The following is a 14,199-nucleotide window of genomic DNA, read 5'->3' on the forward strand; positions in this document are numbered from 1 at the left end:
GCCGGCACAGAATCTTAGAATCCTTTAGATTGGAAAAGACCTAAGATCATTGAGTCCAACCATTAACCCAGCACTGCCAAATCCACCACTAAACCATGTCCCTAAGCACCACATCTACACGTCTTTTAAATACCTCCAGGGATGGTGACTCCACCACTTCCCTGGGCAGAGGACTATGTCTGGGGATGTGAAAGAAAAAGCATCGCAAACCCACCTGGCAGCCACATTTCAGTCTGGCTTTGGGGAAATACAAGGCGTTTAACCGTCATCTGAGAGCGAAGCCCGAGCCTCTTGGCAGCGACAAGCGACCCAGCAGAAAGTCCTTTAAGGTTCCTGTGCGTAATGGTCTGTTTTTGCACCACACCCACGAGGATCCCACATCCCAAATCTGCTTAAAGCAAATCCCTGTGTTTTCTGCCACGGCTGGACACGCGGGACCAGCCACCCGGCAGCACAGATGGACCTTGTGAACCGGATAAAACCCCGTGCCAATAAGACTCCTCTGCAGTCATTTGTTTTAAATGCCAGAATATGCTTCGGGAGCTCTGACATTTGGGGAATAAAAGCAAGAAGTGACCAACTCCCCGCTCTTCATTAGCTCCCATAATTGGCATTATCGGCAGAAGGAAGCACGGCTGCCGTGCAGGGACCAGACCCCGCGAGCGCCGGGTGACAAAAGGTCCATTTGGGATCAGTTCAGCCGCCGACGGGTGCAGCACCTCACCCCGCTCTCCATCCCCTCCAGCAACCGCAACCCCTCGCTTCTCCCCTGGGAAGGCCTGCCCGCGGCGTGCTGACATATACATTCATCATATATCACCGTTCAGCGCTCGGGTAAATAATACGTGAAAGTGCTTTACCGCTTTCGAATACGGCTTTATGCCTAGCCATCAGGTACAGGAGAGGAGCCGTCTGACGTGCCCCACGCCGCTCCGTTTTGGCTGGTGTCGCGGCAGGCGCTGCCTCGCGGCGGAGGGATGACTGGTCGCTGCAGCTGGGAGCCAGCCCTTCAACCACGTGCTTGCGCTGATTGTCCAAGGTGGGCTTCAAACCTGACCACCAGCTAAAAGGGGAGGGACGCATTTCTGGATGTGCGTGATCCCAAAACACCGTCTCCCTTCCTGCTACTACATCTACTTGCATCAGAGGACACCTATGGATCAGCCATAACTTCACGTATCACCTCACATAGGAACGTCACCAACTGCTCATGAACATTCAAGTTCAACCCAAACACTCCCAAAAAATGTGGAAACGTCCCATAACCCTACAGAATTCACCATGAGCTCTGTGAGCGATGCACAGTTGGACCCGAAAATATTTGCCTGAGAATATCCAGACTTGTGGGACGCACTTTATCCCACAAAGTCTTTAGAAGGGCAAGCCGGTGGAGCCCAAATCCCACGAGCCTGGCACAGGTCCGAGCCTTCGGCCGCAGCCCCTCCGCATGCTGGGATGAGTGCCTGGGGGGACCGAGCTGGGCATCGATTTTGTGCCACCGGCTGCTGTGACACCTTATATCAAACACTGGGAAAGAGCAGGGGAAACATAACCGAATTTTACGGCTCGTGTGAGCACACCGGTGTTGCAGACAAGACGCCATAAACTCGGGGCATAACTCCAGAGGATTTTCTGCTCTTCTAAGCCACAGACCATTTATTTGCCAGGGTTTGTATAGTGCTTACCCAGGGTATACACAATCAAAGTGGTGATAAACAATGCCTGCACACACACAAAAAAAGTATGTATCTGTGTTCCTAGATCTTCAAGAAGATCAGCTAAACAAAAAGCGGTCCTGAGCAAAGCTAAGCCCCCAGGCAGGGGCTGGCTGGTGGGTCTCATCCGCTGTTCTGAGCAAGGTTACGTATTTCCCATCATTGCCGGGGAGTTAACAACAGAGAAGCAAAAAGTAATTAAGCCATCAGAAGGCACCGCAGACACATTAGGATCCCAGGTGTTCGGTTAGGAGGGGATTTCTACAGCATATGTGAAATCCTAGTTAAAATTCTCACGTTTTCTATAGGAAATCCCAATTCCGCAGAGTTACTGCATGTACAGGAGGAGGAGGAGGATGGGGAAGAGCACGGCAGAGCACGGCAAGGAGACCGTGACGAGCGAGCAAAGCCCCCACCGCAAAGCGTGAAGCTTTAACCAGCGGCAGGACTTCAGCTACACTCCTTGTCGGATCGCATCCAAGAAAGCCCCGGCTTCGGCACCGGTTTCCCCTTGCAGAGCTCACCCACGAGCCCCTCCCGGCAGAGGGCTTGGGGGAAGCACCACACCAGAGGTTTTGGACTTGTTTTACTCAACACAAGCACGAGCTGTCAGTGCAGCAAAAGAGGGCCCCTTGCTCCCACGCGCCTTTACTCTGACGAAATATTAACTTTAAGCCACCGCCACCACCCGACAAGCCGCTTTCGATCTGGCACCAGAAGAAAATGATAAAAATCCACAGGCTGCAAAGGCAGCGACTCGACACGGCTGTGGGATAAAGCCAGACAGCTGAAGCTCCACAGAGGGAGAGGAGAGGCAGCTTCAGCTCCTCAAGCCATGCAAGATAAGGAATAACTCATTTTGTATCCTACAAGTAATTAAATAGCTCAGTCCTGCTCAGCAACGTGGGTATCAGCGTTGGGCCTTCAAGCCTGCTCTGCACAGAGCCTGTCACCAGCCGGTGGTGGCCGTGTCCTGGCTGGGGTGGGACAGGCAGGACTGGCTGGTGACCCAACATGGCCACTTGCCTCCATCCCAGGGGGATGCGGCTCTGGCTGCGCACCGGGTTGAGCCAACACCGCTCTGTCCCCCGTCCCTGCAGGACCCCTTATCACGGCGGGGAAGTGGCCCAAGTTATTTTTCCCCATGACAGAGCCCAAGTGGTCACCGCTGCACCCCTCAGCTCCCCTTTCTGCCCCCCACAAAGCCTTTCTCTTTTTCTTTTTTCTTTCAAAATCACAGACCTGAGCTGGATGCAACTCCTCTGCAAATGCAGAAGACATGATTTTTATTGCTGCTGCGACCTACCTCCTTCCCTGATGCTCAAAAATTAAGAAGAAACATGGTGCATGCCCATGTTTCCACGTCCACGTCCAAAACAGCCCCCAGCAGGTCCCAACAAGGGCTTCACAGCCTGAGAAGAGCTCACCTGGGAAGTCACGGGTGGGGACGCGCGCGCGAGCGCAGGGCGATGCTCTGCCTCTGGGCGATTTTCAGCCACCGTGTGATTAACGGCACAACGTGCCACAGTGGCTGCGGATCACCCACCGACCCCGGTGCTGCCTGTCCCACGGGAATTACACATGGAAGACGTGCGGGTTTCCCTTCAAGGCGTACAAAATCATCTGCTTCACAAACTGCAAATACAACGTGCTCCCTCAGGACATAAATACTTTTTCCAAACTCTCACGCTTCCAGATTTGTCCTAATTACAAGAGGCTCCTGGACTCCACTATCAACAATGAGGCAGCAACCTGGAGTTTACTCAGCACAATATTATATTATTTAAGACTTAACACTGAACATTTGGTGCAATAAAGTGCTATTTTAACTGATCTGGCCTCGTAAGACTGAGATATTTGAGAATGGCAGCAGCTCTGTTGCTCGTCTAGGCAGCACTCCGAGCATCAGTGCCATTAGAGGGTATAAATACACAGAGGCTATTTGAGCTGAAATTATAATAAAATATTACATATTGCTCAGCAAGCTGACGTCTAGAATACAGTGGAAATCCTGCTAACAGGGAAGACATCAATTTAATTTTTAAGTTTGTTTAAAGCAGTTTTAACACTAAGCAAGTAAACATTTATAACTGAATAAATAGCTTTCAGTTTAGTCAAGGAGCATTCAGTGGATGTTGGCATAAATATTCAGTTATGGAAATTATTTGATTGAAATAGATTTTTACACGCCATAAATAAACATTGTCTGCAATGAACACACACTCCCAACAAGCAGCGCGAATTGGAGCGCCACTGATGCCTAACGCCAGGCTTTGAAAATATTTTATTTAGAAGCACTTCTGCTCACCACACAGCCAGCTAAATTCCATCTGCCTGGGGTTTTCTAGATGTTCATGTCTCCACATTATTAAACACTCGGAGCAGAAGAGCGGCTGCACGGGCAGCGCGGCGGGTGCTGCACCCCTGCGCGCCGGGAGGGCTCGTCCAGGCGCTGGGATGGGGCAGATCTGGCAGAGGACTGTGCCAAAGGAGCAAACAAAACTGTAAATTGGGAGCCTGCGATACGTCAGCATCGCTGCGGAGCCTGCCTGCGGATTTTACCCTGTTTGGTGTTGGCCACCCGCAGAAATCAGAGGTGAGAAATCTGTCTGTTTTACCAAAATCCGCTGTGGCTTCAGCGCTAGCCGAGTTACGGCCGGACGCAGGCGCAGGAGCGATGCTCCCCCCCAAGCAGAGAACATCATCCGAGTGCTCCACATAGCTTTTAGCCACATTAAGTGACGCATAGATGCAAGCTAGACTTTTCCAAAATATGTTTATAAATAAATGCCCTCAAGTTCAGATGGGGATAGCTCTGCACAACCTTGTGAAGCAGCAGATGAGCTCAGCATTAAGCTGGAGAAAGTGATGACCTGACCAGGGATAAACAGCATTTTCCTGCTTTGGGTATGTTTTTAAGCTTTCTCTCCAAAATGACAGCATGTGCAGGACCAGAGCACGAGGCTGGCAGTGAAGCTGGGGAAAAAAAAAAAAAAAGCAAAAAACAGAAGGTGAGAACTGGAATTTTGGTTCTGATGTCATACCTGTGACACCACCACGGTCACAGAGGACCTGAGCAGGAGCAAGGAAACGAGCAGAGCCGTGGACGGTGCCCCGATCCTGCCGTCCCGCACTGGTGCAGTAGCAAGGACGCAAAACACAGAGATTTCTCGAAAGCCAGCACAGGGCAGCCGCAGGACAAACTCCCTGCCTGCTACGGCGTACCAAGAAAAGCCAGGTATTTCTGGACACGGCCGCTCAGGCACACCACGCCGCAGGTCTGCGTCGCTCCCAAGCCCTCACGACGACGGTGAAACCGCGGGCGGACTGTGCCATCTAGCTTCTGCGCTCAGACACAGACTGCCAGGCTGGGTTTTCTCGCGCACATGGCTCAGCCTGACACGCTGAAGCCGCGCGGATCCGGCGACGGCAGAAACCCCCCAGCCTCTGGGGTTGGAAATCTGTACTCTGGCCACGAGCCTCTGCCCGGCACAGACCGCCGGGTGGGTGGATGGAGAGTCTGGGGTAAGACCCTGCCCAGAGTCACTCTTGGAGAAAGCCCGTCCGGCGTCACACCAGAGCATCACTAAGTGCCATCACCGGTAACCTGCAGAGGCGGCGTGGGGTGACCCACTGGCACATCACAGAGGAACATGTCCACAGCACCTCCATGTGGGCAGCAACCACATCCCACGCCTGGACCAGACACCCACACCCCTTGCACCTTTCCTGGTTGACCCTCAAGCTGCCTGACCAACACGAGAGCCCGGGGCACTCTGAAAGCTGCATTTGGAGCAGCAGCTCCCACCCTGCGCCTGCTCAAAGCGACCACGGCCAAATAGCCTGGTTCTTCTCAGACTCCCAGGTCCCTTTCCCTCAGCTTGGGGCTGGAATGATGAACAGTTTTAAGGTCAGCGTAGTCCGCTCCGAGCATCACGGACACATGTTGGAGCAGCCTCCGAGCCGCCCCAGGTGGAGCTTGCTCCTTGCAGGAATTCAGTAATGTCAATATTGGGAATATCCACATCCCTGGACAAGCTGCTTGTCCCTGCTTCAACACATCTCACGGTGCAGAAAGCGTTACCGCAGTTTCACGGCTGGGGAACTGAACCCCGTGGCAGAGGAGCAGCTTGCAGAAGGGCACGGAGCCAGATCCCGACCCAGGTGACGGGGATCCACCTTGCTGGGCCGGGCACTCACCTCGAGATGCTGCAAGGAGGAAAACAGCCTGAAGATCACCCCCAGCCTGGTCCCACAAGCCACCTGCTACAATAAACCAGATCTCAGCCCGCCAGAGACCACCTCTGCCCGCAGGAGGGTCGTCAGGAGGTGCAGGCACCCGTGCTGCCACAGCGCACCTGAAGGAATTACACTTCTTTCCATCCGAGTATGTCAGGCAGATTCATTTTTACAGCATAAAGATGAGTTTAAAAGCCACTGTTTTACCCAAAGCCTTGCAAATCCCTCCTGGAGTCTCTGACAATCATAGATTTTATCTGGTGCACAATCCAATGCAATTTAGTGGTTTTTTGACAGTCCAAATCCACTATAAAGTCTAATTCACCAATTAGAGGTTCATCTCTTGAAAAGCTAAGGCATCGGTATCTTTTACTTGACTCCAAATAGGCAACATTATTTCCCTACAGGAAAACATGTATTAGTTGTTCGCTAGTAATGCAAAGTCCTTGAAGAGTATTTTGATTTTACCTGTTCTTTAGGGGAATCAGCAGCTCTTCATAAATCATTTTGCTTCCAAATAAGTCTGAGCTTCACATTTGTGCACCTTCAGTCTCTGTAACCATCAGCTTTAGGAGGAAACAAAATGCAATTTTCACAATGAGCTCAGGAAATTCAAGATTTTGACACCTATTCTTCATTGTATATTGGGCAATAAATACCTAGTTAAGGCAGCAATAAAGTAAAAAGGCATTACAGTTTGTACTACACCACCCTCCCACTAGACTTAGAATACGGGAGCAATAGAATAGGGAAAAGGCAAGAACATTTAAAGCGTTTACAAAATTACAAGGTAACAATTCAGGTATTTTAATATGTACAAAGTAATTCAAAAACATATTTTAGCTTTTTTTTCAAGTAGGAAGCTGCTTTTCAATTGCTATCCCTAGATATTTGGTACAAAGAATTTTTTTTGTTGTTAACATTTTCCATCATGCAGATAACGCAGGTGCTCTGGCACTTGGCTCGTGGTACCAGATCCTCAGCTGCTTCAGAGCAGCACAATTCACTGCCCTGCACCAGCACCCACCCGGGGCAGGGACAGAAGGTGCCCCAAAGCCATTTTACCATCAGAAAGAAATTTTGCTCAGGAAAGAGGGACAGATATCCACAACTGCCTCCCAGACTCAAATGTCTCTTTGCAGCTCTGAGTGTCCAAATAATTCTGATACTGCTGCCATCTGCAAAGCTCTCAGGCTGGGACCCAGCACGGGGGCATCCCCCGTCACCAACACATTGGTGGGGACAGGAACCACACAGACATTTCCCACCAGGAAGCACCAGGAGCGCAGCTGTGCTCCTCTGACAGGTAGCAGGAGGCAAGTTGAACACGGATCTGTGCAGACTCCAGCAGTGCAGGTTGCAAAGACCCTCCCCTCCCATTTTGCATCTTGACTGATTTTGTGTTTCACTGAAATTTTACACTACGGTCAGTTATTAAGAGATATATGAAAAGGGTGTGGAGTAAAAATGAGAAGCATCTTTCGTAGTAAGAGGAGGCATGACTGGTTCAGGTGTTGGCAACTGCAGCCACCTACCATCTCCAACACAAACCCTGGGTGCAAGTCATCCGATTTCTCCCCGATGTCAGCACACTGCCTCCGAGAGCACGGCCCAGCACTCAGCAGGAATTCACTTCTCTGGACACGGCCAGGTTATTAACACACATGCAACCGCCCCCGCAGCGGGGAGAGGCACCGCACAACGCCGTGTGTGGATCACACCCTCCTCACAGGAGGGTAAGAAGCTCAAAGCTCTCCAATACAAAGCCGGCATCACATCCACTCCTTGCATTTCATGCTTCTGCCCAGTTATCCTCATCAAGCCCAAGCAACAGCTTAACGAAGTACTACCAGCTCCTCCGCCTCTGCGGTTCCCCAGCAGCATCCGCAGCAATTCACATCAGCTGCTGAGACCAGCTGTTGCACCACAGCCCCCCGTGCTCTGCTGGGGATCAGGAGCAGCCAGCAAAGCTGTCCGATTCACTCACTTCCTTGGAAAAGAACAAATCTTTCTAATTGTAGCATGGGTTAACATAACACTTAAGAACAAAAGACTTACTGTGCCCCAGTGAGTGTCCCCCCAACAAAAAAAAATATCAGTAATTGGCTAGAAAGGGAATTAGTGTTTTCTGATTTTTCAGAACCCCCCATAGGATTCACCTCTCTGTGTAAACTGGGGGAAAACAAACAAACAAAAACAATCATCAGAGGAACCAAATCTTTTTATCATTTGGTGTAGAAGCTCACCTTTACACTGAAGAGTTTCCGGATAGGAACCAGGGATTTAACCATTTCTCTTACAGGATCAACAGCATCCTCCAGCCCCAGCAAGGCTGACCCTTCCCCAGTCCAGCACCAAACCTGGATCAGCACCAGCCAGAGCTCCCCAAGCGACCCCAAATCCGCACCCATGTGCGTCACACAGGGCTGTCTTTGGTCGCAGGAGCAGCAAGAAGGAACTGCTTGCTCGCTGTCATCCTCCCAGGCTACAGCAGGCACACCAGGCTGCTCAGCAGCTTGCACACACTGTGGTCTGCACGGCATTTTCAGAACCGGTGCGTTAGAAGGCAGAAACCCTCGCAGAAATCTGTCCAGTCTGTCATTGCCTCAAGGCAAAGGGAAGAGGGAAAGCCTCCGAACAATACAGCCCCACAGTTACCTTTTAATTTTTGTATCAGGCTTTAACTACCAATGTACCTTATTGTAACCCAGGATTAGCTGTCCCTTCCCTGTAGCAAGGTGCAGGTTTAACCCCCTTGCAGTGAAGCTACGGCAGCAGCTCTTAGGGCAATAATAGCACACTTTTCCCCAGAAGTAGGTAGTAACCCAGCTCCTTCAACTCACATTTTCACAATTGTTTTGTGTTACTTAGCAAGTATTTTTCCATGTTCTATTAAATTAGTTTCAGGTAGTTCCTAAACCACTGTCACCTACTGACCACAGCAGCATACAGCTCAGCACACGTTTATCCGGACAGCTGGGGAAAAAGCAGCTCACTGAGCTCCATGCTGTTACCACCGACCCACAGCGTTATCCCCACAGCCCTTCAGCTTTTGCTGTACACACACTCCAAATCCCTGCTCAGCGGCTGCGTGTCCCGAGGTTCCTCACAGGAATTTTGACATTAACACTCATTGAAGGCCAAAACCTGTGACGTCAGGCACGCCTGCCTGCTTCTGGCAACTCAGCGCTCACCTCATGTCCACAGGATCCGTTACACCGCCGCTTCCATCGCTGTGGAAACCAGAACAAGCTCTGCGACAGGAAGGTATGGCCACGCTTTCAGTTCAGTGAGGACAAGGACGAGGGGACAGTGCCCTCTACCTCAAGGGAGGCTTTACCACCACACAGAAGAAACACTCCAACAACTAGACCAGCATCTGAGTTTGTTCCCATTCACTCCTCAACACTACCCGTCTTGTTCAGCTACATTTAATAATGCGTGGGACAAGAGAAAAAAAAAGGCTAGGGGGGTCCCAAGCCAGACATAGGGTGGTCAGCTGGAAGGGATCAGCTCATTTGCCATGTCAGGCATCATCAAAACATTCACCTAGTCGGTAACCTCACACAGAGCTGCTCCAAAACCAGTCTCAACAGCAGAGCAGCACCCCAACACTTTTAATCCCCTTAGAGGGAATTGGAAAGCCTGACTCCAGGCCTTTGGCACACTTGACAAGTGCTTCTTTGCTCAACTCTCTTCAGCCCTACCACATCACAGCCTATAAGTGGTTGGAAATCTCAGAAAATGCCAGATGAAGTGGAAGAGGTATGTGGCTCCAACTGTATTAATTCAGTTCCTTTAGAGGAAGTGAGGAGGCTCTGACTGCACAGCCCACCACACATGGGCTTCAGCAGGCATCTGCCTGCCCAAAGGCTGCCACTGGCCCAGAATGCCATTACCTTGTCTCATTTTACCATCAGTTGTGATTTTCCCCACAGGTTCCCACACCCTGAAGCACTAGACCTTCTAACAAGTGAGGAAGATTTGGGCACAAAGTTTGAGGAATAGCTCTGCACCAGAATCACAGAATCACTAGGTTGGAAAGGACCTTCCAGATCATCAAGTCCAACCATTAATCCAGCACCACCATGTCCCCTAAACCATGTCTTGAAGTGCCTCTTTCACACATTTTTTGAACACTTCCAGAGATGGCGACACCACCACCTCCCTGGGCAGCCTGTGCCAATGCCTGACCACCCTCTCGGTGAAGAATTTTTTCCTAATATCCAATCTAAACCTCCTCTGGTGCAACTGGAGGCCATTTCCTCTCATCCTATCGCTGGTTACTTGGGAGAAGAGACCAGCGCCCTCGTTGCCACAACCCCCTTTCAGGTAGTTGTAGAGAGTGATAAGGTCTCCCCTCAGCCTCCTCTTCTCCAGACTAAACAACCCCAGTTCCCTCAGTCACTCCTCATCAAACTTGAACACGGATCAAGCTTCATTGCCCTTCTCTGGACACGCTCCAGCACCTCAGCGTCCTTCTTGTAGTGAGGGGCCCAAAACTGAACACAGGATTCAAGGTGCGGCCTCACCAGTGCCGAGTACAGGGGCACAATCACTTCCCTACTCCTGCTGGCCACACGAGTGCTGATACAGGCCAGGACGCTGTTGGCCTTCTTGGCCATCTGGGCACACTGCCAGCTCATGTTCAGCCAGCTGTCAACCAGCACCCCCAGGTCCTTTTCTGCTGGGCAGCTCTCCAGCCGCTCCTCCCCAAGCCTGTAGTGTTGCATGGGGTTGTTGTGACCCAAGTGCAGGACCCTGCACTTGGCCTTGTTGAACCTCATACAGTTGACCTCTGCCCATCGATCCAGCCTGTCCAGATCCCTCTGCAGAGCCCTCCTACCCTCCAGCAGATCAACACTTCCACCCAACTTGGTGTCATCTGCAAACTTACTGAAGGAGCACTCGATTCCCTCATCCAGATCATCTATAAAGATATTGAACAAGACCGGCCCCAGAACCGAGCCCTGGGGAACACCGCTTGTGACCGGCTGCCAGCCAGATTTAACGCCGTTCACAACTCTCTGGGCTCAGCCATCCAGCTAGTTCCTGTCTGTAACAGACTCCCAGCAAGACATCTGCCTCACTGGCCTTCCCCCTCATCCTTACCCATACGCACTCCACTTGGTGCAACATCACTATTTGCTATGTTAGCAAGTGCAGCATTTACCAGTACCTAACCCAAGCCAGTCTGGCACTACTCCAGCAGACAGCCTGCCATTCACCTGCTAGTCACTTTAAGTGGACCATTCCACTGCTCTGTGTGCACACCTGAAGGCTCAGTGGCATCATACAAGCATCAGCACTCTTGAACCCACATGGTTTTGTGTGGGAAAGCTGAGGGCCCCAAAGCAGGCTCATTTAGGCCTATCCCCAGTGCAGCACCCATCCCTCCGGGAAGGAGTAGAAGCCCTATAGCCATTAGAACCTTTACAAAAAGCACATACACACACTTCAGTAGGGCAGGGAGACTATTTATTAATTAGGGTTGTGCTGAGACACTGTAGATGTGTCGGGGAGGCCCAGGGAAGCCCCAGGAACTTCTGGCAACAGCCTCATCCTCCCGGCGCTCAGTCCAGCTGCAAGAGAGCATGAAAGGCGAGAGGTGTCAGCGAGGAAACGGCACACCCGCCCCTCCCGCACAGCCCCGGTGCTGGCGCTCACCTTAATAAAGCCGATATCCTTAGCATACTGGCGGAAGCACTGCCGGCACATGTTCAGACCGTACTTGCGGATGAGGCCGTGGCGGTTGGAACATACGCGGCTGTGAAGGGAGAAGACAGCAAGGCCGGTCAGGGCAGATAATGGCGGCGGGGGATAGAGGGGAAAGGAGGGATGGAGTGAGGCAACTGTGGCAGCCCAGAGAGCCCAACTGCCACCCGCACGGCCCCCAGGGCGCGCACTGACCAGGAGCGGGAGCCCTGGCCGAACTTTCTGGGGTGGCTCCAGTAGAGCTGCTGGTGGCCCATGCTGCCTGCTGCGCGCCTAGCTGCGAAAAGAAGATGGCGCTCCGCGCATGCTCTAATCAACGCTGCCCCGCATCCCAGCCTGCACCGCGGCGCGCCCGCTCGGCAGGGCGAGGAAGCAAGCGCGGGTGAGGGCGGCGCCTGCGCAAAGCGGCTCCGCTCCCCCTCCCCTCCGCGCTGTGACGTCAGCGGTGTGATGGCAGTAGGGGCGGCAGCGCAACCTACTGAGCGCCGGGCGCGGTGGCGCGTGCCTGTAGTCCCAGCTACTCGGGAGGCTGAGCCCGCCGGATCGCTTGAGCCCAGGAGTTCTGGGCTGCAGTGCGCTATGCCGAGCGGGCGTCCGCGCTAAGGCCGGCATCAATATGGTGAGCCTCGGGGAGCCGGGGCACACCAGGTTGACTAAGGAGGGGTGAACCGGCCCAGGTCGGAGACGGAGCAGGTCAAAGCTCCCGTGCCGGTCAGTAGCGGGATCGCGCCTGTGAATAGCCACTGCAGTGTAGCCTGGGCAATACAGAGAGACGCGGGCTCCTTTTGCCCGCGACCCGCACACGACTTTTGCCCGTCCCCGCACACGACTTTTGCCCCTCCGCGAGCCGCCGCACCCCCCGCACGCTACCGCCTCCTGCTGGCTGACGGCAGCACTGGTGCGCACAGGCTCTGATTCCAGAAAAAAGAATTGCTTTTAAAACTTACAGACCAGATTTTAAAGCCTAGGGCCTATCTTTAAAAATTAAATGTGGACAGCCAATACTGAAAGGATTCACTGATTTTTTTTTTCTCCTAATTCAGATTAACGCATTGAAACCGTCTCTCTGGGCAGAAGATTAGGCAAGGCCGCTCCCAGCAGCAGGGAGGACAACCATGTCTTCACCCACCACACCCCCTCAGCGAACAGCCTGCTCTGTGTGCACAGAGGGGTTGGTTTCCACCCAGCTTGCACCTTCAACCTTCAAGCTTGCACCTTCATTTCTGTTAAATTTGGTGGTTATTATTCCCCCAAGCTTAAAGCAACTCTTTCCAGACGCTGAAATTTCACTATGGGAGATTCCCAACCTGTCTTACCTCTACCAATCCATTTTACATCATGAATTCTTTAATTTTTGAAATTTTCCACTTTATGTATGTATTATTATATATATATAATTTTTATATATATATATTAAATTTCTTCCTGTTATTTTGGTAATTGTTTTTTCATAAGACCCCACATTCTCCCATTGTTTAGAGAGTCTGAACTACTGTTACCAGAGCAGGTGGAAGATGAAGGGTGCCACCAGCATCGAAATCAACTCAGTGACAACTCCACATCACAGTTGATGAACGTGGCTTTTTACCCAAGCTTAGTTTCTGAACACCCACAACTCTTGTTTATGGTGGTGTCACCTGAGCCTCTTCGAGCAGCAAACCCACCCCACAGCTGCCCCAGCCCGCCACACTGGGGACAGGAGGCCATCACTGGGATGCTGCTCTTGTTCCTGGCAGTTGTTTCTGCTGTCACTGCACTGGGCAGAACTTCAGAGGGAGCGCTGGTACCTTTGCAAATGAACACACAGAAGGATTTCTTGTAAAACTTGTATTCCTCTGTTACCTACCACAATTGTAGAAATTGCCCAAAAGATTTGCCCATGGCGATGACATGCAGCACAGAGCCACCCACCCCGGTGAGCAGCCATGTCCCACCACCGAGGCCGCACAACCCACCTGCCCTGCTCCACCTTCCTCACACCCTGGCCTGGGCTCCTCGCTGTTGGCAGCACAGGCGATGTACCGCGCCTGCTGTCAACCCCTGCCCACCGAGCCCAGGGCCATCAGGGACCAGCGTGCCCACAGGGGCGCCGTCCCCTCAGCTCCTCCGTGTCCCCTCACGCCCGCCACCGCCCTCCAATCTTCCTGCCGAGCCGAGCCGAGCCGAGCCGAGCCGAGCCGAGCCGAGCCGAGCCGAGCCGAGCCGAGCCGAGCCGAGCCGAGCCGAGCCGAGCCGGCTCCTCCAGGGGGCGCCGGTGCACAAGCGCCGCTCTGAGGGCCCCTCGCTGGGGCTGCCGGTGGCTGCCTGTGCTGCCGGCGCCGCCGCCGTCCCTTCCTGCCCTGCGAGCCCTTCCGCTGGGCGGCTCCGCACCCCTTGAGCGGCCGCGTGCAGACGGGCGGCAGGCGCCACGGGAGCAAGGCATCGCGGCGGGCACCTGTGCGCGGAGAGTGCGGCAGGCCCCCGGGCGGCGCCGCGCCGCCCGCCGGCCCGCCCCTGAACGGGCCGTTGATCGGTGGCGGGGCGGGCGGCG

The 14,199-nt window shown here is 52.9% G+C and overlaps 1 protein-coding gene across 1 annotated transcript; it reads right to left on the bottom strand.

The window, feature by feature from the left end:
- Nucleotides 1-11,415: 11,415 nt before the first annotated feature.
- On the bottom strand, nucleotides 11,416-11,947 carry RPS29 (ribosomal protein S29). The gene is made up of 3 exons (XM_081999848.1): nucleotides 11,865-11,947; nucleotides 11,622-11,721; nucleotides 11,416-11,536 (listed from the first exon to the last, which is right to left on the bottom strand). Exons 1-3 carry the CDS (start codon nucleotides 11,924-11,926, stop codon nucleotides 11,528-11,530), a joined length of 171 nt encoding a protein of 56 aa, XP_081855974.1. The 5' UTR covers nucleotides 11,927-11,947; the 3' UTR covers nucleotides 11,416-11,527.
- Between the last annotated feature and the right edge of the window lie 2,252 nt (nucleotides 11,948-14,199).

This window comes from Phaethon aethereus (assembly GCF_964289735.1).
Source record: "Phaethon aethereus genome assembly, chromosome: 5".
Classification (NCBI taxonomy): domain Eukaryota; kingdom Metazoa; phylum Chordata; class Aves; order Phaethontiformes; family Phaethontidae; genus Phaethon; species Phaethon aethereus.

Coding starts and splice junctions, on each gene's coding strand:
- RPS29 (XM_081999848.1), bottom strand. CDS start 11,926: ATGGGCCACCAGCAGCTCTACTGGAGCCACCCCAGAAAGTTCGGCCAG. Junction 11,722..11,864: donor GGCCAGGGCTCCCGCTCCTG/GTCAGTGCGCGC, acceptor CTCCCTTCACAG/CCGCGTATGTTCCAACCGCC.